Source organism: Cervus canadensis, chromosome 3 (genome assembly GCF_019320065.1).
Source record: "Cervus canadensis isolate Bull #8, Minnesota chromosome 3, ASM1932006v1, whole genome shotgun sequence".
In the NCBI taxonomy this organism is placed as follows: Eukaryota; Metazoa; Chordata; class Mammalia; order Artiodactyla; family Cervidae; genus Cervus; species Cervus canadensis.
The window spans coordinates 101,037,306-101,062,936 of record NC_057388.1 but is presented as its reverse complement, the minus strand read 5'-3'; the positions used below and the strand labels follow the sequence as shown (position 1 = coordinate 101,062,936).

The 25,631-nt window shown below is 47.5% G+C and overlaps 1 protein-coding gene across 2 annotated transcripts; it reads left to right on the top strand.

Annotated features, from left to right (window-relative positions):
- Nucleotides 1-15,319: 15,319 nt before the first annotated feature.
- FAM131B (family with sequence similarity 131 member B) lies at nucleotides 15,320-24,784 on the top strand. 2 transcript variants are annotated; one of them, XM_043463936.1, is made up of 7 exons: nucleotides 15,328-15,584; nucleotides 18,086-18,195; nucleotides 18,511-18,546; nucleotides 18,813-18,906; nucleotides 19,220-19,417; nucleotides 21,140-21,283; nucleotides 21,470-24,784. In XM_043463936.1, the coding sequence occupies exons 1-7, from the start codon at nucleotides 15,557-15,559 to the stop codon at nucleotides 21,943-21,945; spliced, it is 1,086 nt and encodes a 361-aa protein (XP_043319871.1). In that variant the 5' UTR covers nucleotides 15,328-15,556; the 3' UTR covers nucleotides 21,946-24,784. The 2 variants fall into 2 exon arrangements, with proteins under 2 accessions (XP_043319872.1, XP_043319871.1); XM_043463937.1 differs by lacking the exon at nucleotides 18,511-18,546 and having other exon boundaries at nucleotides 15,320-15,584.
- The last annotated feature ends 847 nt before the right edge of the window (nucleotides 24,785-25,631 follow it).

Below are 25,631 nucleotides of genomic sequence, written 5' to 3'. Positions count from 1 at the left end.
CCAGATAATCACGATGGTGTGATCACTCACCTAGAGCCAGACATCCTGGAATGTGAAGTCAAGTGGGCCTTAGAAAGCATCACTACGAACAAAGCTACTGGAGGTGATGGAATTCCAGTTGAGCTATTTCAAATCCTGAAAGATGATGCTGTGAAAGTGCTGCACTCAATATGCCAGCAAATTTGGAAAACTCAGCAGTGGCCACAGGACTGGAAAAGGTCAGTTTTCATTCCAATCCCTAAGAAAGGCAATCCCAAAGAATGCTCAAACTACCACACAATTGCACTCATCTCACACGGTAGTAAAGTAATGCTCAAAATTCTCCAAGCCAGGCTTCAGCAATATGTGAACCGAGAACTTCCAGATGTTCTAGCTGGTTTTAGAAAAGGCAGAGGAACCAGAGATCAAATTGCCAATATCCGCTGGATCATCAAAAAAGCAAGAGAGTTCCAGAAAAACATCTATTTCTGCTTTATTGACTATGCCAAAGCCTTTGACTGTGTGGATCACAATAAACTGTGGAAAATTCTGAAGGAGATGGGAATACCAGACCACCTGACCTGCCTCTTGAGAAACCTGTATGCAGGTCAGGAAGCAACAGTTAGAACTGGACATGGAACAACAGACTCGTTCCAAATAGCAAAAGGAGTATGTCAAGGCTGTATACTGTCACCCTGCTTATTTCACTTATATGCAGAGTACATCATGAGAAACGCTGGGCTGGAAGAAGCACAAGCTGGAATCAAGATTGCCAGGAGAAATATCAATAACCTCAGATATGCAGATGACACCACCCTTATGGCAGAAAGTGAAGAGGAACTAAAAGCCTCTTGATGAAAGTGAAAGAGGAGAGTGAAAAAGTTGGCTTAAAGCTCAACATTCAGAAAATGAAGATCATGGCATCTGGTCCCATCACCTCATGGGAAATAGATGGGGAGACAGTAGAAACAGTGTCAGACTTTATTTTTTTGGGCTCCAAAATCACTGCAGATGGTGACTGCAGCCATGAAATTAAAAGACGCTTACTCCTTGGAAGGAAAGTTATGACCAACCTAGATAGCATATTAAAAAGCAGAGACATTACTTTGCCAACAAAGGTCCATCTGGTCAAGGCTCTGGTTTTTCCAGTGGTCATGTATGGATGTGAGAGTTGGACTATGAAGAAAGCTGAGCGTCGAAAAATTGATGCTTTTGAACTGTGGTGTTGGAGAAGACTCTTGAGAGTCCCTTGGACTGCAAGGAGACCCAACCAGTCCATCCTGAAGGACATAAGTCCTGGGTGTTCATTGGAAGGACAGATGCTGAAGCTGAAACTCCAATACTTTGGCCACCTGATGCGAAGAGCTGACTCGTTTGAAAAGACCCTGATGCTAGGAGGGATTGGGGGCAGGAGGAGAAGGGGACGACAGAGGATGAGATGGCTGGATGGCATCACCAACTCGATGGATATGAGTTTGAGTAAACTCCGGGAGTTGGTGATGGACAGGAAGCCTGGTGTGCTGTGATTCATGGGGTCGCAAAGAGTTGGACACGACTGAGCGACTGAACCGACTGACTGAACTAAGGACCTGTTCCACCAGTTTCCCTGGAGCACAAAGTGCCTCATTCTCCACCCTGAACTCCCTTCAGAGCGGGTCGAAGGTCAACAGCTGCAGCAGCACAGGGCTCCATCTCCGCAGAGGCAGACTCAAATGCCCTTGCAGGCTTGCCTGCTCAGTGGCTTCAGTCATTGTCTGACTCTGTGTGACCCCATGGACTGCAGCCCGCCAGGCTCCACTGTCCATGGGATATTTCTGGCAAGAATACTGGATTGGGTGGGATCTTCCCCACCCAGAACTGAACCTGCATCTCCTGCACTGCAGGTGGATTCTTTACCACTGAGCCACCAGGGAAGCCCCAAATGCCATTGGCAAGTGCCAATTTGTAGTGGACAGGGCCCCCTCAGGGTTATAAATTTGACCATACGCTGGAAGGCATTTCATGACCATTTTGTCCCACACTGCTAGGAAGGCTCCTTCCTAGTTCTGGAGAAGATTTTGCTGATAGGTCATTCAATGTGCTATTACTGGACTATGTTTTAATAACCAAAGATCTCTGGGCATCTATCTTCTAGTTATGGGTCAGGAAAACATTCTCTATCATTGCATCTTCCCATATCTAGAGTTACACTATTACAGCCATTGATTGTATACAGAACGATATATTTCATCAACTGCTGCAAGTCACCTAGTCATCATTATTTTCACTGGAGTCTCCATTACATATTTGGTAATTGAAATAAACAACAATCTTGTAAAACTGGCAAAAAAAAAAAAAAAAAAGGTAACATAACTGACAGTATTATTAAAGTCATAAGTGAGAATTTAGCCAAGAACTTCCATTAGGTGTAGCCCAGTATACCATTTTACTTCGGGGTTGCTTACTTCAAGCATACCCAGGTATACCCAGTACACCCATTTTACTTACTATATTCTGTACCAATCTTTATTGTTTTTAGGAAAATTATACATTGGCATTGTTCATAAGACACTCAGTTTAATTTCCTAGTGTTATTAGGCTGATTATCCTTAGTATAATTTAACTGTTCCCAAGATAAAGGGAGGGTCCTAAAATTTAAACAACCACAGCCTGGTGTAAACCATATAAATCCATCCCATTAGTATGAGAGTTTTCCTTTAAATAGATGAAAGGTTACAGTCTTTGATTGAGACTTAGGTCATTGTTCTGATTGAGTTTGAGTGACCCTAAAAGAAAATATAAATCTATGGCCAGGGTCAGAGCAGGTATTATTAATTGGCCAGGTGGGAGGATCCCATTTAATGATATCATGAATAGACAAAACAAGACCAAACAGTCTTTCTTCTAAAATAAATTTCCTATGGGCTATCCAATAAGAGGCTGAGAGGAAAAAAGCCATCAAGGCAACCCAGAAGTACTAGACACGGGTAATTGGCCACAAACCCAACAATTGGGTTGATTTTTAAAACTAACATAGGATCCTGTCCATGATAGAAAACACTTTATTTATACGCAAAGGTCAAAAAAGTCAAGAAAGCATTATAAATGATCATAAAAATCAAGTCTAGCATCTTGGCTAAACTGTCCTACTTCTGATGTCATCTTCTTCTCTTCCAAATATAGTGCAGTTTCTTCTGTTTGAGTGTCATTTTAAGGCGAGTTTGAGGTCAGCAGTCCACTCTACAGACCAGTCCAGTGCAGGGGCCGTTAGAAGTGAGAATTAATCCAACAGTCAAATTCCCTTCAATTTCACTGCGCATGAGCTAGTTAAGAGTATCTGATAAAAAGGTCTTTCCATCCTGGTTGGAGTCTTGGTTGCAGGTTGTGAGGCATCTGATCTTCATCCAAAGATTACTGAGATAAAGTTCAGAAACAAACTTAGAGTGTCCTTTAATAACTCAATCAAAAATTTACATTAATATACAATAACAGGGCTTCCACAGTGGCTCAGCAGTTTAAAAATCTGCCTACAATGCAGGAGACCCAGGTTGATCCCTGGGTCAGGAAGATCCTTTGGAGTAGGGCATGGCAACCCACTTCAGTATTCTTGTCTGAAGAATCCCATGGACAGAGGAGTCTGGCTGTCTACAGTTCCTAGGGTCACAGAGTCGGATATGACTAATGTGACTGAGCACACACATACCATAAGAGCAAAGAACTATCCAGGAAATGAGTCTTAGTAGATACACACCTCCATTAACAAACTGGGATTCAACGTTCTTTGAAACATCTTTTCTCCCTAAAATTACCTTTGTTTTTACCAAATATAACCAAATTAAGACTAGTTTGCTTGCTAAATGTCTGGTTTCAATAAACTCAACCTGATGATTTACATAACCATAATTGATCATAGGCTTTTTTTTTTTTTTTTGCTTTGCTGAAACTTTTATAAAGAAGGTCAGACTAAACTTTAAAATAAAACTCTCAGAGCTAGGAAAGTAATGCCAAGGGCTTTTGTCTAACAGATCTAGGTGAACTCCTCCCTTCTCAAGTTCTCCAAAATTCCTTGAGATTTCTGTACCTGTTAGTGAGAGGGCCTTCCTAACTTATAGATATCCTAACTTAAAGCTACTGGAAACCTAACAGTTTCCAATCTCTGGACAGATAAGATAGAGAAAAAAGATAAATGTTTCCATTTTGTTTACAAAAGTATAAGTTAACAAATTTCTGTAAGCCATAGTTAAATTGAAAAGATTTTTTATTACACTTGAAAAACACAGATTCAAACTAGTAATTTTTCAGATAGAAACTATGAAAGTTATAAGCATATTCACCAGTTCATTTAGTCCTTTTGTTAATCTTTGTGAAGCTATCAAGTTTTCCATTACTTTTTTATTTCTTACCCAGTTCAGCATTATGGTCTGAAAGTCAGAAACTTGTATTTATCCAAAGGTCCTTTCTATAAATCTTCTTGAAAAGGAAGCGTTTTTGCAAAAACATCAGAATAAAACCATAACTGTCAATAATGACAAAAGACTCAAGGCATATTTTAAAAATCTGATTACAATGCAATTGACAAAGAAACTTGATTATGGCTGTGACAACACTTTAAGATAGTAACTAGAATTATGACTGATAACATTTTACCAGGATATATTAGAATTTTAGGAATTCCATATGCTTTCTAGGATATCTATATTAGTAACATTTATCATACTATATAACCGGAGGAGATTAATTACTCATTTCACAATACTTCCCATGCAATTCAACATACCAAATGAACCTAACTAGTTTAATATCTCTCTTTGGGAAGTTTCAGAGGCCCTTTGAAGCATACCAATCTTAGCTAGAGGTCAAAAGTACTTTGTTAGAATTTGATTAAGGAAGTTTTGTCAATAACTATCATAAGGGTTTAGAATACTCAGATAGGAGCATGGGTCATTGTAAAACATGAGTTATTCATTTAACCAAAGTAACAATGGTGGTGATTTAGTTCTTGTGACTCCATGTAGCCCACCAGACTCCTCTGTCCATGGGATTCTCCAGGCAAGAATACTGGAGTGGGTTGCCATTTCCTTCTCCAGGGGATCTTCCTGACCCAGGAATTGAACCTGGGTCTCCTGCATTGCAGGCAGATTCTTTACCAACTGAGCTATGAGGGAAGCAATGATTTCAAAGGCAAATACATAGCAGATTGTTTAAGAGGTAAAGAAACTTAAAAATCTGTTATCAAAGGCAATTTAAAATCTTGTCTCTTTTTTAACAGAGAGAAAGGCCAAATTGAAGTTTTGTACCAGCTTACTTCTAAAGTTCATTTACTCAATTAAACTTATTTTAAACTTATCACTTAGCTTACGTTAGCACAATTTTAACTTTCAATTTGTTGAATATCTGGTGAGATCCTAAAATGTAATTATTTCTAAAAGTTCATCTCAAGCTCCTATTTGTATTTTCTTCCCTTAAAGCTTCCTTATCTTAAAAAATTTTTTTAAATTTCATTTACATTTCTTTATCTAAAAGTTTCTTTACATTGAATTGTGCCACCACCTACTTGTCTGCTGATGTATTACAAAGAGCATATACTAAGGCTCAAGGTCTAGTGGAAGTCGACTAGTCCACCTATTTGCTTCTAATCAGCCTATGTAACGTCCTTGGGTTATGTCATTCTTACAAAGGTTGTAGCTTGCCCCGTTCCCTCCTTAAAGGCAAAGAAACTCATATAATCTGTTATCAAAAATGGCATTCCAAGAAAACTTTTCTCTGAACAGAAAGAAGAAACCAAATCTAAGTCTCAGCTTACTCTCAACAAGATTCATTTACCCTTATGGAGAACAGAATGGAGGTTCCTTAAAAAACTAAAAATACAGCTACTATATGACTCTGCAATCCCACTCCTGGGCATATATCTGGAGAACAACATGATCCGAAAGAATATGTGCACCCCAATGTTCATTGCAGCAGTTTCCAATAGCCAAGACATGGCAGCAATCTAAATGTCTATCGACAGAGGAGTGGATAAAGATGTGGTACCTATATGCATGTGTGTGCTCAGTCGCTTCAGTTATGTCCAACTCTTTGCACCCCTGTGGACTGTAGCCCACCAGGTTCCTCTGTCCATGGGAGTCTCCAGGCAAGAATACTGCCCTTGCCAGGGCAGGGCAAGGTTGCCATGCCCTCCTCCAGGGGATCTTCCAGACCCAGGGATTGAGCTTGCACCTGCTGTGGCTCCTGCATTGTAGGCAGATTCTTCACCACTGAGCCACTGGGAAATCCTGTGGTACATATATAGAATGGAATATTGCTTGGCCACGAAAAAGGATGAAATAATGCCATTTGCAGCAACATGGATAGACCTAGAAAGTGTCTTACTGAGTGAAGTAAGTTAGACAGAGAAAAAGAAATATCATATGACATCCTTTATATGTGGAATCTAAAAGAAATGATACAAATGAATACAAATTACTTATAAAAGGATAGAGACTCATAATCTTAGTGAGAACCACAAACTTACGTTGCCAGGGAGAAGGGATAGTTAGTGACTTTGGGAAGGTCATGTACACACTGCTATAGGTAAAATGGATAGCCAACAAGACATATTGTATAGCACATGGAACTCTGCTGAATGTTATGTGGCAACCTGGATGGGACAGGGGGGTTGAGGGAGAATGGATATATGTATATATACAGTTGAGTCCACTTGCTGTTCATCTGAAAGTACCACAACATTGTCAATCAGTTATACCCCAATATAAAATCAACCTTAAGGTTTAAAAAAAAAGAAAAAAATCATATCGGGGGAAAAAAGTTCATTTATCCAACTAAATTCAATCCAGTCTCAGGAAATCCTGATATACATAACTCTTTTCAGTATATATATATGTATATATACATATATATTCTTTACCCACTGGGTATATATATATATATATATATATATATACATACATATATTCTTCATATCTTCTTTTACTGAAAACACATATCTTAGGTTCCTTAAAGTTTTTTCCACATTGAATTACTTTTCTTGTTGACAAATTCATAACAGATAGAATGAGGTCTTATTTGACCTCTAGGAAACTTAGGTACAACAGAAATATTATACTTAACATGGATAACTCTAGACATGTCTATATTATCAAACCAACATGCTTAAGCCACCTTCAATAGCAGATACCAATTCGGTACTGAATATTTCCCATATGATGGGTCCTAAAATTTATCTTGGCCAATTTTCTATATATTTAGATTTAATTTGGAATCACGTACTTTCAAGTCCATTAAATCTCAACCAATTTTCCACCACAGGCAGAGCCTGAGGCAATAAGGAAGCATTCTCTGATGTCACATTTGAGCTCTGTCCTGTTAGTTACCAAAGACATCTCAACTGTCAGTGTGAGTACCAACACATATATATCAACAAGCAAACATTAATACCAAGTGTCAATTTGATACTGAATATTTCCCAGTTCACATGAACCTGAAATCCAAATTTAGCATAATTTCTCTTGCACTTAGAATTATTTGCTTTTAAGCACTGACTTTTCTTTAAGCCAGTTAAATAGAACTCATTTACAAATTAACCTCAGTAACAATATCCAAAATAAAGACACATACTGAGACATGTTGTTCAGTCACCAAGTCACATCCGACTCTTCAAGACCCCATGGACTGTAGCACACCAGGCTTCTCTGACCCTCACCATCTCCCAGAGTTTGCCCAAGTTCATGTTCAGCAAATTGGTGATGCCATCCAACTATCTCATCCTCTGTCGCCCTCTCCTCCTTCTGCCTTCAAATTTTCCCAGCATCAGGATCTTTTCCAACAAGTCAGCTATTCACATCAGGTGGCCAAACTATTGAATCTTCAGCTGCAATATCAGTTCTTCCAGTGAATATTCAGAGTTGATTTCCTTTAAGATTGGTTTGATCTCCTTGCTTTCCAAGGGACTCTCAAGAGACTTCTCCAGCACCTTAGTTCAAAAGCATCAATTCTTTGGCACTCTGCCTTCTTTACTGTCCAGCTCTCACATCCGTACATGACTACTGGAAAGACCATAGCCTCAACTATACGGACGTTTGTCAGCAAAGTGATGTCTTTGCTTTTTAACACACTGTCTAGGTTCGTCATATCTTTCCTGCCAAGAAACAATTGTCTTCTAATTTCATGGCTGCAGTCACCATCCACAGTGATTTTAGAGCCCAAGAAGAGGAAATCTGTCACTGTTTCCATCATAACCCCTCCTATTTGCCATGAAGTGATGGGACCAGACGCCATGATCTTAGTTTTTTTAATATTGAGTTTTAAGCCAGCTTTTTCTTCACCTTCATCACCCTCACCTTCACCTTCACCCTCATCAAGAGGTTCTTTAGTTCCTCTGCACTTTCTGCCATTAGAGTGGTCTCATCAGCATATTTGAGGTTGTTGCTATTTCTCCCACCATACATATATCCAAACAGAAACAAGAGATCTCATAGCTTTGTTTTCTAAACTTAGCCATGAATTAGATATGATAATACAAAACTCACCAGTTTATAACAGTTGGAAAAAGACAAATTTTTAAAGGCTTCTTTTCCTTCTTTTTCCCCCCTCAGATGTCAGGAATTAGAGATGCTCCAGATAAGTGTCCCTGAAACTCATGGTCTCAAGGCACAGGGGGAAAAAAGCATCTTCTCCTGGGGGACAGCTTCAAAAAAGTTTTAATCAATTTTCTCTGCAGCCTAAAGAATATTGTGACTACACTGTCAAAAATCATCTTTATTCTTCTGTGGTCATAGTTTCATAGCCAAAATTTTAGACCAGATAGTGCTCAATAGGCCCTGATAACAAAGGCAGACTGGTTCTAGCAGGAACTGTCCCTCTGGGGAGGCGGGAGTGTTAGTTTGATCAGCCCCAGACTTTTGATCACAGGAGAAGAGTCCTGGACATAAGGGAACTTTAATCCATTTTCCTATCCTGTGGCAATAAAGATCTAATATTTTCAAGCCGTTTTTCTTGGTCATTGGATCATAGCTATAGGTTGATCAGTCATTTAAAAATTTTCCCAAGAGACTCCCAGGTGGGGAATAGAACCTTAGAGGAAGCGCTTCCCATTTTTAACTCATGCAGTTTGGACCAGATGTCTGTGTGCACAAACCAATCTGTGTGCCCAAATCAAAGTAACCAAACCAAACCAACCAAGCCAGATCCTCACCAGCTGGAAGTTACACTCCAAATAAAACAAATGGCAAAGAGATGCCCAGAAATCAAAAGCCAAATGGCAAAAATCCCCCAAACATGACTTCCCAGTCAGTCCTCCTAGACCTGTGACCTGGCAGAGTCAGTGCTAGCGGCCATTTTTAGCTCTGATATATTTTCAAGCAACTTCTTGTTGGTTTCCTGCAAAGAAGTTACTCTATCATTTCCTCCTTTAGGATCTTCTAGATATCAAAGTAAGCATTCCGTTCAGTCTGATCTTAAGGCCGGCTTTTTCTAACTGTGCACGCAAAAACATCAATTTTGGAATATCAAAAGGACCCTAAATTTGGATGCTTTAGGTTGAGATCTCCTTTAGTATAATTTCCTCAGTGAAATAGGTACTTGCAAGTACTAATTTTGTACATACATAGCCCTGGCTGGAGTGTTAGTGGCTGCTTGCTAATGCCTCTTGCTTCTTGTTTGCCAGCCGAACTGAGGAAAAGCATCCAATCAGTCTCTTACCTAACTACTCAACACAGACCACTCAGTCTCCTGCAACTGAGCAACCTTGATATCTTTCAATCAAGCCCCACTCAGTATCTAGATCATGAGTAGGTATGCCCCAGCATCTTTCAACTGGAAGGTGGCACGTAACCTGCTTCACTGCCAAATAAAACTCAAGATCATCAACTAAAACAGGAGATCTGAAAACCAGGAGACACTTACCCAAATTCACCTGGTCTCCCTGAGGAGGCAGATGGATGCAAAGGCTGCTGCTGGTAACAAAGCTTTGTTTTCTCATAGTGTTCAGGCAAAGGAGGGAAGTCCACTCTGGGTCACTTCATCAGTCACCACAACGCTTGACCAAAAAATGATGCGCAATGTGCGAGTTCTGAGTTAAGTTTTATTTGGGGCAAAATGAGAACTGCAGTCTGGGAGATAGCACCTCTGACAGTTCTAAGAAACTGTTTCAAAGAGGTACTAAGGGATGGTCAATATATGTGATTTTGGGGAAGGGTCAGTTCACCCAGTCAAGCACATATCTTACAAAAGGTTTTCTACTAGTCACAAGAAGCTGATGTCACCATGAATGGATTTAGTGTATTTCTAGATATGAGGAGATGTGAAGATTGGGATTATGAAATCAGTTCCTAAAATATCTAACTATCTAAAGACCTGTTTCACCAGTTTCCCTAGAGCACAGAGGGCTTCTTTCTCCACCTTGAACTCCCTTCAGGGCTGCAGCAGCACGGGACTCAGTCTCCACAGAGGCAGACAGCAAATGTCCTTGGCAAGCACCAATTTGTAGTTGACAATCTCTTCAAGAAAACTGGAGACACCAAGGGAACATTTCATGCAAAAGTAGGCACAATAAAGAGCAGAAATAGCAAGGACATAACAGAAGTAGAAGAGATTAAGAAGAGGTGGGAAAAATACACAGAAGAATAATACAAAGAAGATCTTAATGACCTGGATAACTGTGATGTGTGGTCGCTCACCTAGAGCCAGACATCCTGGAGTGTGATGTCAAGTGGACTTTAGGAAGCATTACTACAAACAGAGCTAGTGGAGGTACTGGAATTCCAGCTGAGTTATTTAAAACCCTAAAAGATGATGCTGTGAAAGTGCTGCACTCAATATGCCAGCAAATTTGGAAAACTCAGCCATGGCCACAGGACTGGAAAAAAATCAGTTTTCATTCCATCTCAAAGAAAGGCAGTGCCAAAGAATATTCAAATAATGGTGCAACTGTGTTCATTTCACATGCTAGCAAAGTAATCCTCAAAATCCTTCAAGCTAGGCTTCAACAGTATGTGAACCAAGAACTTCCATATGTACAAGTTGGATTTAGAAAAGGTAGAGGATCCAGAGATCAAATTGACAACATTCATTGCATCACAGAAAAAATTCAAGGAAATTCCTGAAAAACATCTACTTCTGCTTCATCAACTAAGCTAAAGCCTTTGACTGTGTGGATCACAACAAACTATGGAAAATTCTTAAAGAGATGGGAATACTAGACCACCTTGCCTGTCTCCTGAGAAATCTGTATGTGGGTTAAGAAGCAACAGTTAGAACCGGACATGGAATAACAAACTGGTTCAAAATTAGGAAAGGAGTGAGTCAAGGCTGTATACTGTCACCCTGCTTATTTAACTTATATGCAGAGTACATCATGCAAAATCCTGGGCTGGATGAATCACAAGCTGGAATCAAGATCGCCAGGAAAAATATCAACAACCTCAATTATACAGATGATACCACTCTAATGGCAGAGAGTGAAGAGAAACTAAAGAGCCTCTTAATAAAGGTGAAAGAAGAGAGTGAAAAAGCTGGCTTAAAACTCAACATTCAAAATAACTAAGATCATGACATCTGGTCCCATCACTTCAAGGAAAATAGATAGGGGAAAAGTAGAAGCAGTGACAGATTTTATTTTCTTGAACGCCAAAATCACTACAGAAGGTGACTGCAGCCACAAAATTAAAAGATGCTTGCTTCTTGAAAGAAAAGCTATGACAAACCTAGATACTGTATTAAAAAGCAGAGGTATCACTTTGCCAACATTTAGTCAAAGGTCTCTATAGTCAAAGCTATGATTTTTCCAGTAGTCATATATGGATGTGAGAGTTAAGACCATAAAGAAGGCTGAGCACTGAAGAACCGATGCTTTTAAATTATGGTGGTAGAGAAGACACTTAAGAGTCCCTTGGACAGCAAGGAGATCAAACCAGTCAATCCTAAAGGAAATCAACCCTGAATATTCATTGGAAGGACCGATGCTGAAGCTGAAGTTTCAATATTTTGGCCACCTGATGCAAGAGCTAACTCATTGGAATAGACTCTGATGCTGGGAAAGATTGAAGGCAGGAGGAGAAGGGGGAGACAGGATGAGACGGTTGGATGGCACTACCGATTCCATCCAATGGAAATGAGTTTGAGCAAACTCCAGGAGACAGTGAAGGATGGGAAAGGCTGGTGTGCTGCAGTCCATGGGGTCATAAAGAGTCAGACAGGACTTAGCGACTCTTCAAGAACATAGAAGCATCTGCACTTTTCATGGCTGATAAAGACACAGTACAGCACTTCTAATACTACCATGATTTGCTGCCTACAATCCTAACAAGTGCATAGAGAGTTTCTATGACAAGTTAGTGAATATAACATCTTTTTTTTTCCCCATCCAAGGTTATGGACTGTGGATTCTGTCCATGGATCCTGGGACGAGAGGCCCCATTTTCAGCAGTACTATCTCTAAACTTGGTTTGTTCCTTCCGCCCAAGTTCTATCCACAAGAGATTAGGAGCACAAAGCAGCAACCACAGTGAAGACAGAAACATAACTTTACCTTGGGGTTGTGCCCCAAAGGGAACCAATAAAGACGTGCCAGTGCCTTACTGGGGCATTCTGCCAAAGTCTTATATTTTTAGACTTTGGAAATGGACTGATTAATATTGTAATTTCATTGAGAGTCAAACTGTAACTGATGAGTGGAATTGGACATTTGTAAAACATAGGCTTTCTTCAAGGAATCGCATAAAGTATTCGGGATGGAAATCCTGACAAAAGGCAGGAGAAAAATCTCTGTGTGTGTGTGTGTGTGTGTGTGTGTGTGATTTTCAAACAAAAATTGATATACTGTCTTTACTATAGCTTGCTTTTTTATAATATCACAATAGATCATGAGTAATTTTCAACAAATAAAGTTATATGATATTATTAATGGCTGCATAATATTCTATTATAAGCATTTAGCATGATTTATTTAATTCATCCCTACATTTGAACATGTGGACTGTGTACAGTCTTTATAATTATTATGAAATTGTGCTCTGATGGGTGCTGTAAATCTTTGTCCACATGCTATTTTTATTTTCTTAGACTATTTCTATAAATGGAATTGCTGTGTCACAATTTAGTAAGAATAGTAATGCATATTTTAAAGATTTTTTTTGATCTGCACTGTCAAATTGTCCTCCAGAAAGGTTGTTCCTGTTCATAACAGAACTAAAGTCTTTGACCTTGGCTCAGAAGATGGCAAAGAGACTGGGAGAATGTCTCTAAATGGTGAGAAGTAAGATGATTCAGTACAAGAAGGAAGGAAGCGTATTAGTATTGTGCCTCTGATAGATTCCTTTTCTCTGATGCTTGAAACACCTTTAAGACAGACTATGGGATGAGACTGAATCTTCAAGACTTGGGATCCCTTGTGTCAACTTGATTTAAATCATCAACCCTGAATATTCATTGGAAGGACTGATGCTCAAGCTGAAGCTCCAATACTTTGGCCACCTGATGCAAAGAGCCAACTCATTGGAAAAGACCTTGATGCTGGGAAAGATTGAAGGCAAAAAGAGAAGGGAGTGGCAGAGGACAAGATGGTTAGATAGCATCACCAACTCAATACACATGAGTTTGAGCAAACCCCTGGAGATAGTGAAGGACAGGGAAACCTGGCGTGCTGCAGTTCATGGGGTTGAGAAGAGTCAGACATGACTTAGTGACTGAACAACAACAGCAATCTTATGCAGTTGTGCTAAGGGCACCCAGGGAGGGGTTTGTACCCATGTTTGGACCATACTACTCATGAGACTAGCGGAACCAGAAAGCACTCCAAGGCAAGAACAGTTTCAGGGGAGAAGGCATAAGCGGAGCTGGGTCATGACTTCTGACCTGGAGAGTCAGGGCTTTCTCTGCTCAAACAACAGGGGTTTGTGAGCATTACTATAGTAATGGAGGCTGTTTCTTCATCCTTTTTTTTTTTTTTTTTAACCATCTTTCTATTTTCTTTCCTTTGCAGCTAGACACTATACTTTAGGAGGGCAAAATCTACTTTGTCCTTCTTGTGTATAACCAACAAAAGCTGACCAGGGGGAGAAACACTTTCTAATTCCCTCCACTGCCAAACTAAGATAGCAAATCCTGCCACAAAATACACAAGGTGATTAAAATCTAAGCCTACTGACCACTGACTGTTCTGTCTTCTCTTTTGTGGTTCTACAGATGTGGATCCGGTTTATTTCTTCATGCTCAGAGACCAAAGATCAGTTCCGTCTCCATCATCCTATCTCCCAGATCTGCAGTTAAATTATTAGTATCTTTCCCCATATCTTTCATCTGGGATTCCACAGAATGTAGTGGTTATCACACTAAAGTTTAGTTTCCAATTCATGATTTAAAGCTTAAAAGATTGTACCCATGAGACTTGGTCTCCCTCCCTGTCCCAGGCCCAGACCAGAGTCCCATGGTCCACTGCCCTGCCCCCTGTTGAACCTCAGGAGGCACAGGAAAGCAGACGCTGGATTAGCATTTGCTTCTGACATTTGTGCTCACCGAGTTGGGCTTACATAAAAGGGTCTCTCCTTCCTTTCTCATGTGACTTTTCTGGACTCCACCTTCTCCCTGCCTTAACTACACTGCCCATTGACCTTAGTACCTACTTCACCCGACCCCACCAGCCAGACCTCAATCCTCCGGGCTCTTGACCGCCTCTGACACGGTTGTGCTCATTTGTCAGAGAAGACCATGGCTCAGAAAAGTTACATTGGATATAAAACTGTCTTCTAGCTAGCCTCGGGTCCTGACATTTTTATTTCCCTGGAGATGGGACTGAAGGATCTTCTATTTCCCCCTTCCCAATCAGACCTGGAGTTAGGTCATCTGCACCGTCCCCGCATGCCCGACTTTCCCGCGAGCGCCGAGCCCTGGTAAGTCTAACACACGATCCGCTTGCAAAGACTTCGCTATCTGTTCGGGCGCATAAAACAGCGAACAGGAAGCTCCAACCGCGTCTAACCACGCTCCCGTTTGTCCCCGAGGCCACCCCGGGAAGAAAACAAGTGTTTGCGGAATTTGGCGGCCAAGGCCCAATAAATCCAGGCTTTATTCTCATTCTACTTTCTCTCTAGACATCCCCAAGCTCGACCCTCAAAATCAATCCCCCAGATCCGAAGGGTGGGCCCGGCGCTCTCCGCCCGGCTCGTGAGACCCCAGGAGAGCGTCCTCCGGGTTTGCATCAGCCTCCCCCCCCAGCCCCGCCCCCAGCCCAGCGGGGACCGGGCGAGCAGCCCCCCGCGTGGGGCTGGAGAAGGGCGAGGGAGGGAAGCGGCGGCGAGGCTCCCCAAGGGAGCGCAGCGGCGGGGTCGGGGGAAGGGCCGGGAGGCGCCGGCGCAGCCAATCCCCGGGCCGCCCCCTCCCCGCCGCCGCGAGCCGAGCCGGGGCGGGGGAGCCAGGCGGCGGCGGCGGCGGCGGCGGCGGCGACGGAGGCTGCCGCGGGGAGGGATGGAGAGGGGAGGGGGGAGCGGAGCCGAGCGGAGACGGCCGCGGCGCTGCAGAGCGGCTGGGGCGGCGGCGCGGCTCCCGATGCTCCCCCCGGCGCCCGCCCCGCGTCGGTGAGGGCCCGGCCTGGAGGCCCGGAGCCATGGGCTGCATCGGCTCCCGGACCGTGGGTGGGTACCGCGGCGGCGCGCGGAGGCAGGGCTCGGCCGGGTCCGGTCCTCCGGCCCCCTCCCCCACCGCGCCCCGCGCCCCTCCCCGGGATCCCTCTCTCCGCACCCGCCCGGTCCGGCCTCGCTTCCTCACTTTGCCTCCGAGACCTCGCGGTCCCTGCCTTCACCTCTCCCCGCTGTCCTCGCGCGCGCCTCCTGGGCTTGCATCCCTCCGGGCTCTTTGCATCCTTCTCCCTCTAGCTTCCTTCCGTCGCCCTCCCCCAGGCGCGGTCCCTCTCCATCATACCCCCACCGGCATCCTCTCCGTGGCTCTCCCCTACTCTCCCGTCCCCGCACCCTCCACCTCCAGGCCCTGCCTTCCCCAGCCTCCTCGCCCTACTCCGTGTCCGGAGCAGCCCCCCCTTCGAAGGACCCCCCAGCCTCAGTCTCAGCCCCGAGACTCCTTCGCACGCGCCCCCCCACCCACGCACCCACCGCACCCCGCTTCCATCCGGCTTGGATGTTTTGCCCCCATCTCTTTCCTTCTCCGTTGCCTTTTTCTGTTGTCCCTGCCTCCCCCGATTTGCTTTGTTCACGTGCATTTTCCCTCCGGGGCGGGGGCGGGATGAGCCTGGTGCCTCCGGGAGGGCAATGGGTTCCACGCCCGGAGGGAATGGGGCCGGGCCGGGCTGGGGTGGAGGGGACGAGCCGGGGACAACGGAGGAGGCGGGGGGCGGTTAGAGGGCTGGAGAGGGGTCGGCAGCCGGCTTCCCGGAGGGTGGGGCCGGCGGCGAAGAGAACCCGGGACCCGACTGCACCTGTCGGCGGGGCTGGCGGGGCGGGGCCGGCTCTTTATTTACCTTTGGCTGGAGGAAGGAAGCGAGGCGCCTCCTAAGTCTTCTCCCCTCTGCCTTGCTACCACCCCTTCTCCCCCACCCCGTGCACCCACTCCGCTCTCACAGCTCAACAGATTGATCCAACAACCCTCTCCCCAACCCCCCCAATTTTTCCAACTCCCAATTTCTCCCGCCTGCATGCCCTAGTGACCTCAGGCCGAGAGAATAATTCGTATTATTATTGCAAACGAACTCACTCTCCAAAAGCCTGATTTCTCTGAGACCCGATTTATTCCCATGGATTCCCACCGCACCCCACCCTCCTCCCCGCCACTTTCACCTCTGCTTGGGGTTCTTTCCCTCCCCCTCCCTGCCCCCCGCGGCTCTGACTCAGCTCTCCCTCTCTTCTTGAAAAGGCCACCTCCCCCCGCCCCTCTCTCCCACTCTGCCCTCCCCATCTCCCTTCCCCTCAGAGGTGGTTCCCCGCCTGCCCCATTCCCTCTCGTTTTGCCCAGACGTCCGTCTTTCCCTTTCCCTCCCAGCCGCCTCCTCTGCTCTGACCCATGGCACCATTTGCCCGTAGCCCCAGGGAGAAAGCGCCCGCTTTGTAGGGATCCTTCCTTTCTCAGACCTGTCAACCACAGTCCTTCTGCTTGCAGCATCTATGTTATCCTTACACGCCCAGTACCTCCTACTGCTGCCCAAGAACACATTCAATTCACCCCTTCTCAAGAGTGGACCCCTAATCCTAAACTCCGAATCAGAAAACTTTATGCTTGAATGCCAAGCATCTACCACCCAAGTGATTCTTCCCCAAGCCTTCCAGGAGGCACTCCCTGCCCTGACACCAGCAAACTCCATGTGCGAGGAGCTCTGGCCTGAGCTGAACAATGACCGGCCTCCTAGGCCCTCCAGTTTCCCTGTCAGCCCTCAAACCCCGTCCACTCCCTCCCATTGTCTTTTGTCTTCTCTCTGACTTGAATTCCTGTTCTCTTAGTTTCTGTTTTTCAAAGTCCCCTGCTCTCCTCCCTCTGGCCCCCTTCTCTCCTCTTTCATTTGGCACGTGTCTCCCACAGTCAGAATGACCCCGTCTCTTTGCTTCTCTGCTCTTATTGCTTCTAGGTGAACACACCCAGCTCTCACCTCTATCCCCACCAAATCTCCTTCCTCTCATACAAATCCACCCGCTCCCATGGAGGGTCCACCAGGGAAGATGCAATCCTTCCACCTCACATGTAATAAAGCCAACACGGAGGGAAGCTTAGCCCCGGAAAAGTTCTGCCCTTGTTTGTAGAGACCTAATAGAGGAAAAGTACAGAACCCAGGCACTCCCATAAAGAAACCCTCGGAGATCCCTCGGGACAGAATGGAGAACTGTTTTCCTGCTAAAACCCAGCCGCTGGCCCTTCCATTTAAACAAGAGCAACAAATAAGCTCATGGGACCCTTTTCCTAAGTGTGCTGTTCTTGACTGAGCTCAGCATTGTTATCTCTCGTGCCAAAAACTGGGGGTGAGGGGAGATGTAGAGGGGAATAGGCAATCGGAAGAGAGAGTGGTTGTGGGAGGGGAGGGGGGCTGGCCCCCCACTTGTGGCATCAGAATTCTGGAGGAAGAGAATAAGGAGGTGCCATTGGGGTGGGCACAGGCGGGGTGAAAGGGACGCACCTCACCATCTGGCCACCGCAGGAAATGAGGTGATCGCCGTGGACTGGAAGGGCCTGAAGGATGTGGACCAAATCAACATGGACAGCACCAGCTCGCTGCACGGGAGCAGCCTTCACCGGCCATCCACGGAGGTGAGCACCCCCCCCCCAACCCCCATGCTCAGCTGCCCTCCCGAAAGACCTCGAAAAGACCCCTGAACCACCACGCAGAAACCCAGTCCTTCAGCCATCTTCCTGAATTCCAGAATAACATCCCAGACCCGCTCTCAGACTGACACTTTCACAGAAGTTCCTCCTCCATTCCTCAAATACAAGCCCAGTGCTCCACACCGAGACCCCAAGTTCCCAGTGTGACTCTCAGAAAAGCCCTCCCTACTTCACACACTTCTGGAAAGCCCTCTGAGGAAGTGCCCTGGGTACCCACTCCCTCTCCTCTTCTCCTCACAGCAAACCCGGACAGACTTCTCCTGGGATGGCATCAACGTGAGTGCAGCTCCCCCCTCCCCCCTAACTCCTCTCCTTTGTTCTCCCCCATAGGCCTGCCGTAGAACACAGTGCTCCCTGGTTCCAATGGGCCCGGAAGCCCTCACGTTCTTTACCTACCCCCAAACTTCCATGAGTCGTTGGGAGATGGGCCTCCTGGGTATTAGGGTTTCCTATCACCGGCCCTAGCTCAGACCCTTCCTCCTGAACATACAAGCATCCCATACTCTTATCCCTCTGCCCTATCTCCCATGCCCCCCGCCCAGCTCTCCATGGAGGACACCACTTCCATCCTTCCGAAGCTTAAGCGAAACTCGAACGCCTATGGCATTGGGGCCCTGGCCAAGTCATCGTTCTCAGGTGAGATTCCCCACCTGGGGATGCTTTCTGACAGGACACGGCCTGTGGGCTCCTGGTCTGTCTCCCTGCCGCTTCAGGCCTGGAAAACACACCATCATCCCCATACTCCGGACCTGTTTGCCTTTTCTGTTAAGCCCCTCCAATCCTCCAGGCCGCCCCCTCACATACAGCGTCTTAGGGCATAACCTGCCCTTTTCATGAGTCAGCATCCCGTGGGGCTAGGGTGGGGATAACGGGGTTCGGGGTTCGGAGGGAATCTGGTACGGGTATTGTGTGATGTTCTGGAGGACATGGGGAATGTCTGGCCCCTCAGGGATTTCGAGAAGCATGAAGGATCATGTGACAAAGCCCACAGCCATGGGGCAGGGCCGGGTGGCCCACATGATTGAGTGGCAGGGCTGGGGGAAGACACCAGCCATTCAGCCGCAGCACAGCCACGAGGCCGTCCGCAGGGACACAGATGCCTACTCCGACCTCAGCGACGGCGAGAAGGAGGCCCGTTTCCTTGCAGGTACTTATTCCCCAGCCCCTCGAGAGACACATTTTCAGGATGGCCAAGACCTACTCTTCAACCTGGTCCCCTGTGGTAGGACTGGCTCTGTCCATATGATGACCATCAGACTTCATTTCCCAAGTAACTCGAATTTCAAGGACTCTGAGTTGTTCATTCTGATAAGTGCTCTCAGACTTTTTGTTTGTGTTTGTTTATTTGCTTATTTGGCTGCACTGGGTCTTAGGTTGTGGCATGTGGGATTTTAGAACCGAGGGCCCCTGCATTGGGAATGTGGAGTCTTAGCCACTGGACTACCAGGGAAGTCCCTCAAACTTATTATTATCATCTCAGTTGAGGGAAATTAACGTGGGATTGTGGGTCCACCTGATGCCTTCTTTCCCACATGGTAGGACTGTCCAATCTCTGGATTCCCTCAGTACAGGGGGAAAAAAAGCAGGGGCCTTAGAATCAATAGTCTCTGCCTCTATTTATGTTTTATGATGTAAAAGAAAGAAAAGCCTTGGGGTTCTCTTCTAGCCTTTGCCCGTCAGCACTTTGCTGTCATGGATTCACTTACAGACAACTTACTTGTACAACCACCAGAAGATCAAGGGACCTGGGTGAGGAGAGGGTGTGTACAGAAGAGCTTTTATTCAGTAGAGGTAGGAGGCAGGCATATGATGTACTTACAACACTAACCAGGGGCATCCCTGGTGGCTCAGGGGTAAAGAATCTGCCTGCCAATGCAGGAGACATGGGTTCGATCACTAGATGGGGAAGACCCCCCTAGAGGAGGAAATGGCAATCCACTCCAGTGTTTTTATCTGGGAAATCCAGAGTTGGACACGACTTAGCAACTAAATAACATCAATATTGGCCAAGCCTTGGTGGCAGATCTCAATAAGATACTTCCGAAAAAAAGAGAGATCTGGGCTCTGGTGGTGTGCGTGGCAGAAATACCAGTGGGGAGGGGAGATGAACAGGTGGGGGTAGTGCAGGGCAGCTGGCAAAGTAAGCTTCAACTTACTGTAACATGGCTTTGACTAGCATGGGAACCCCAAGTCTCTGCACCGTCATTACTCTATCCCCGCTCCCTTGCCGTCCCAGACCTTAAACTTTCAGCCTGATACCACTGTGGACCTACAATCCCTCCCATTTAGATTCCTCTGGCCTTGACTACCTAGCACTAGCTACCATTCCTAAAAAACTCTGAAGATAAACTTCTGGAAATCCTCAATTTTAATCCCTTATGATATCTCACCAGAAGACCCCCAATTCTTTCCCCTAGGAATTCTAAGTCTGACCTGGGAAGTCACCCATGATTTTGCCTTGTTTTAGGGCATATACAAAAACTGTGCTGTCCGATACAGTAGCCACTGGCCATATGTGGCTGAGAATTTGAAATGTGGCTAGTCCAAACGGAGACGTGCAATAAGTGCAAAATATCGACTGGATTTCAAAGACTTTGTGTGAATAAAAGAACGTAAAATATCTCAATAATTTGCATATGGATTATACATTGAAATGACAGTTTTATATAGATTAGGTTAAAGATGTATTATTAAAATTCATTTTACCTGTTTCTTTTTCATTTTAATATGGCTACTAGACAATTTTAAATTGCACAAATGACTCGTGTTGTATTCCTATGGAACAGCACCGCACTGATGCCCCCCTGCCCCAGGCATGGGTCTAAGGCTTCCTGGAGGTGTCCTGTGCTAACTACCTTTCTTCTCCCAGGTGTCATGGAACAGTTTGCTATCTCCGAGGCTACTCTCATGGCCTGGTCTTCCATGGATGGTGAGGACATGAGTGTCAACTCCACCCAGGAAACACTGGGCTGCAACTACAGCGACAACTACCAGGAGCTGATGGAGAGTCAGGGTGAGGAGTGGTTCCAGAATCCGACCCCAGAGGCTCCCTCCATTCATCTCTAAGACTCTGTGTTCACATCAGCTTTCCTATTGCCTCCCACATCCCACCCCCTTCTCACCCTCAATTCTCTGTGCTGCTGTCACTGCCTCTGATCATGTTCTGGGACCCCACCAACCTTCGTGATTCTCTTTCCAGATGCCCTCGCTCAAGCCCCGATGGATGGCTGGCCTCATTCCTATGTGTCCCAGGGCATGTACTGTCTGGGGTCATCGGATGCCTGGGAAGCGAGCGACCAGTCCCTCATTGCCTCTCCGGCCACGGGATCCTATCTCGGGCCTGCATTTGATGACTCACAGCCTAGCCTGCATGAAATGGGACCTTCCCAAGCTGCTTCAGGATACTCTGCTCAGGAGCCGTCTTCTTTGCTGGGGGGAGACACTGACTGGGCTCCAGGGGTGGGCGGGGTAGACCTGGCAAGAGGCCCCGTGGAGGAGGAGAAGAGGCCGCTGGCCCCTGAGGAAGAAGAGGATGCGGGATGCCGGGACCTGGAGTCCCTGTCCCCACGCGAGGACCCCGAGATGTCCACCGCTCTCAGCCGGAAGGTGTCTGACGTCACATCCTCAGGCGTGCAGTCCTTTGATGAGGAGGAAGGCGAGGCCAACAACAACTAGGTTCCTCCCCCTCCTCGCCCAGCCGTCCACTCCTGCCTGAGGAGCCTGGCTGCAACCACACCTTCCTCCTTCCCCCAGCAGCGCGCCTGAAACCTGGGCAAGAAGACCCTGATGAGCCCAGCAGGCGTCCTCGCCAGCAAAACGGAGGACCAGGGTGGAATTTTATCCGGGCTTATGCTGTAGAGACCACAGGTCCAGAAATTGAGGCCCGGGCAACCGAGATGGCCCGGAGCTTCGCTTGCCTGCGGGCTTCTGGGTCTGCGGCAGCGGAGCTCCAGTGTCCATCCCGAGCTGGATCGCTGTTCTTTGCTCCCTGATCTCGTCTTCCAGAAGTCTCCACTGTGGCTGTCTGAAGGCCTCCTTTCTCCAAGTCACTCTTGCTCTTCCTGACTTTTTTCCTCTGGCTGTGACCCAGGCTCAGCCCCACTATGAGGAGCAGACCTGGGGGGCTGTTGGATGTGATTCGATGGACCCGGGTGGGGCCGGGGGCGGGGGGAGGGGGAGCAACGAACAGACCATGTCTCCTTGGAGGGTGGAGAGTCTGCCCTCAGAGGTAACTTGGCTTCTGAGATGAGGGATCTCGGAGGAGATGGACGTGGCAGCTGGGATGCACAGGGGCCAGGTGGTCACTGGTGAGAGCCAGGACAAACACGGGCCACGTGCTTTGACATCTTGAGTATATCCAGTGGATGAACGGAGGACCCCACGGACCTGGGAAAGGACCCCCACCAGGGCTGGCTGCTCCAGCTCTTCTTCCCTTTTTCTGCCTTCTTCCATCCCCTGCTCTGGGAGCCCCGGCCCCGCCCCGCCAAGGGGAGACTTGGAATGCTGGTGTCCTGGCCAGACAGGAAGCATGAAGCTGCCTCCCTCCATCCAGCCCTAATTCTCTGGAGCTGTTTACACTTTTCTCTTTGCCTTTTCTACATTTTTATAACTTCTTGGGGACTCAGGGTTGAGTGGGGGTGGAGGGAGGGGTCTCGTGCTGTCAGGCACCCCCCGGATTGGGGCAGAGGAGGGGGTTTGGTGTTGGCTGAGGAGCAGCGAGGTTGCTTGGCCCCCTTTGCCCCTCCTCGCCTCCTCCCAGGACTCCCGGGAGGACCTCACAGGTGTCCCCCCTCCTTCCCCAGACCTACCTGAGGAGGACACGGTATTCTTCCTTCCAGGATAAGCCCCTGAAACTGCTTGCCCTCCCACACCCACTCTCCATTCTGGGAGGGGGGTTGGGGGGGTAACCTCTGGGCAGCCCGTGAAGCCCCAGGACTTCTGTCACAGAGCCTGATCGTAGGGGGCTGCGTTGAAGGGTAGAGTGGCGAGCCAGTACCCCCGCCCCCGCCTCCGCTGCAGAATGAGGAGGCTGAGCGCTGGGGTGGCTCCATCCGTGTACAACCCTGCCCCCCCATCAAGCCCCCACTGTCATACACACGTGCCCCTGAAATGCAACCGAGGCCACGTCCCACCGTCTTCCGGGGGAGGGGAGGATGGCCACCCTCAGAGGTCGGTTCTTGCAGAGGAAACGGGTGGGCAGGGTGAGCCCAAGTAGGTGAAGTCGCCTCATCCAAAGCGATTACGGGCGCTGTGTGCTCACGTGACCGGACACTGCTGGCCCCGCCCTGCACCCCTTGCTGCAGGCCTTTGGGGTTTGCTGGTCACGGTTTCCTCCTCTCAGGGGGTCCCCGTTTCCTGACCTTGTGCACCCTGACCTCTCTCTAAGGCATCATCCTTTTCTCTTTACTCTCACCCGCTTCGTGCCCCATCTTCCACCCGCAGACCGCAGGGGACATCCAGTCCAGGGAGCGGGTTCATTCATCAACAGTTCTTTTTCCGCTCAGGGCCCTGTGGAGTCAGGAAAGGTCATCTAAAGCAGCGATCTCTACTTCCTCCTTGCCCGAGGAAGCCCAGCGTCCCTGCCAGTCCTGCCAAAAGATGGCTAAAACTCTAAAGAACTCAGCAGAGTTCAGATGTGAGCGTGAGGGTGGGGTTCAGTCTCTCCTGGGCGCTGGCATCGCTGCAGACCAGAGGTCGGGTGGGGCGGGGTCTGCACTTTGCACGCAGCTCCCCCTCCGCTCTGAAGAGGGAGAAGACTCGAGGAGCTGGCCTGGGACCCTCTTAGGACTCTTCCAAGGGAGGGACTGCCTCTCTGGTGCTGGGGGCCAGGGTGCATGGGGTTTGCTTGTAGCCTATTTTAGGGGGAGGGGAGGGGCATGTGCCGGAAGAGGCTGCTGGGGGTGGGGGAGGGTTGCTTTTTCTTTGGGGTTAAAGGCTGTGCAGCACGTTTTAGGACAGCCCCCAGAACGGGGCTGTTTTTACATCATTGTGAATGAAACTGCTCTTGCTAAATTATTTTCTTCTGGTGGGGGGTGCACTTTCATTTTCAATTCACTTTATTAAATGAAAATCGCAATCTTCCATTCCTCCCCTCCCCCCATCGCCCCCCACCTAACCTCCCCCCACCCCCACACCTTCCTCTCAAGGAGGGAATCTTGGTGAATGAGTTATTACCTCTCCTCGCCCCCCACCTGTACATCCCATATTCCCTCTTCCAGGTCTGGGAAATACCCATTTTTACGGCCAGTCTTCGCATGTTTTCTTAATGTGACATTTCCACCCCAGGCCCAAGAGAGATTCTATGACATATATTACAGAGAGAATTATATATAAATATATATATAAATATTATAGATTATATACACAGGAGCAGGGGCTCCAGGGCCCACTGCTAGGCCCCCTCCCCAGGCTGCAGCCTCTCTCTCTTGGCCCTGGGGAGGCAGAAGGGGTGTACTGTTGGGAGATGGTTCCAGGCTGTGTTCAATGGCACTAAAGCTGTGGTGGCACCTTCGGCTATGAGCGTCTTATTTGGGGGGCGGTGCAGGCTGGGCAGGAGGCGGGAAGGAGGAGGATGCCTGGGATGGGCACAAAGATTTTAAGGGGGCATCAAAGTAGGCTCCGAGAGGTGGTGATGGACAGGGAAGCCTGGCATGCTGCAATCCACGGGGTCGCAAAGAGTCGGACACGACTGAGCGGCTGAACTGAACTGAAAAGAAGGGAGGGACGAAAGCCTTGGGAGTGGGATCGAGAGCACCTGGGACCACTTGCAGAGAAGGCAGGGTAATGGCAGGCTCCCTGCCGCTGGCTTGGGGCGGATAAGGGTCTCTGACTTCCCAAGTGTGAGAGAGCTGGGCCATTTCAACACTGAACCTCTAGAAGAGGAATACAAAGGACCAGCCCCGAAGAAGCGTGGGGATAAACCAGTGGCCCAGCTGCCCTGAGCCTCGGTTCTGGGCAGGAGAAGCCCCGGCTAGATCAGCTCAAGGACAGAGCTGACCCTTGGGCAGGACAGATCAAAGACGACAGTGGGAAAGGGAGTGACCTGGAAACTGGAGGGTGAGGAAGCTGTAATGCGAGATGCCAGAGGGAGTAAAATAAATCCATTAGGGCCCGTGACTGTTGAGCCACAAGGTACCACCCCTTCCACACAGAGCCTTCCCATGACTGTCCGTCTTCTAGGCTCTTCCCCCGAATAGGCTCTATATCCGTGTCTCACTGCCTAAATAGAGGATGGAGGGGGATGTAGGAATGGCCTTTTCCCGCCCGAGGAATTGAGGCCAGACCCTGGGAGCTCAGATGGTAAAGTGTCTGCCTGCAATGTGGGAGACCCGGGTTCGATCCCCAGGTCAGGAAGATCCCCT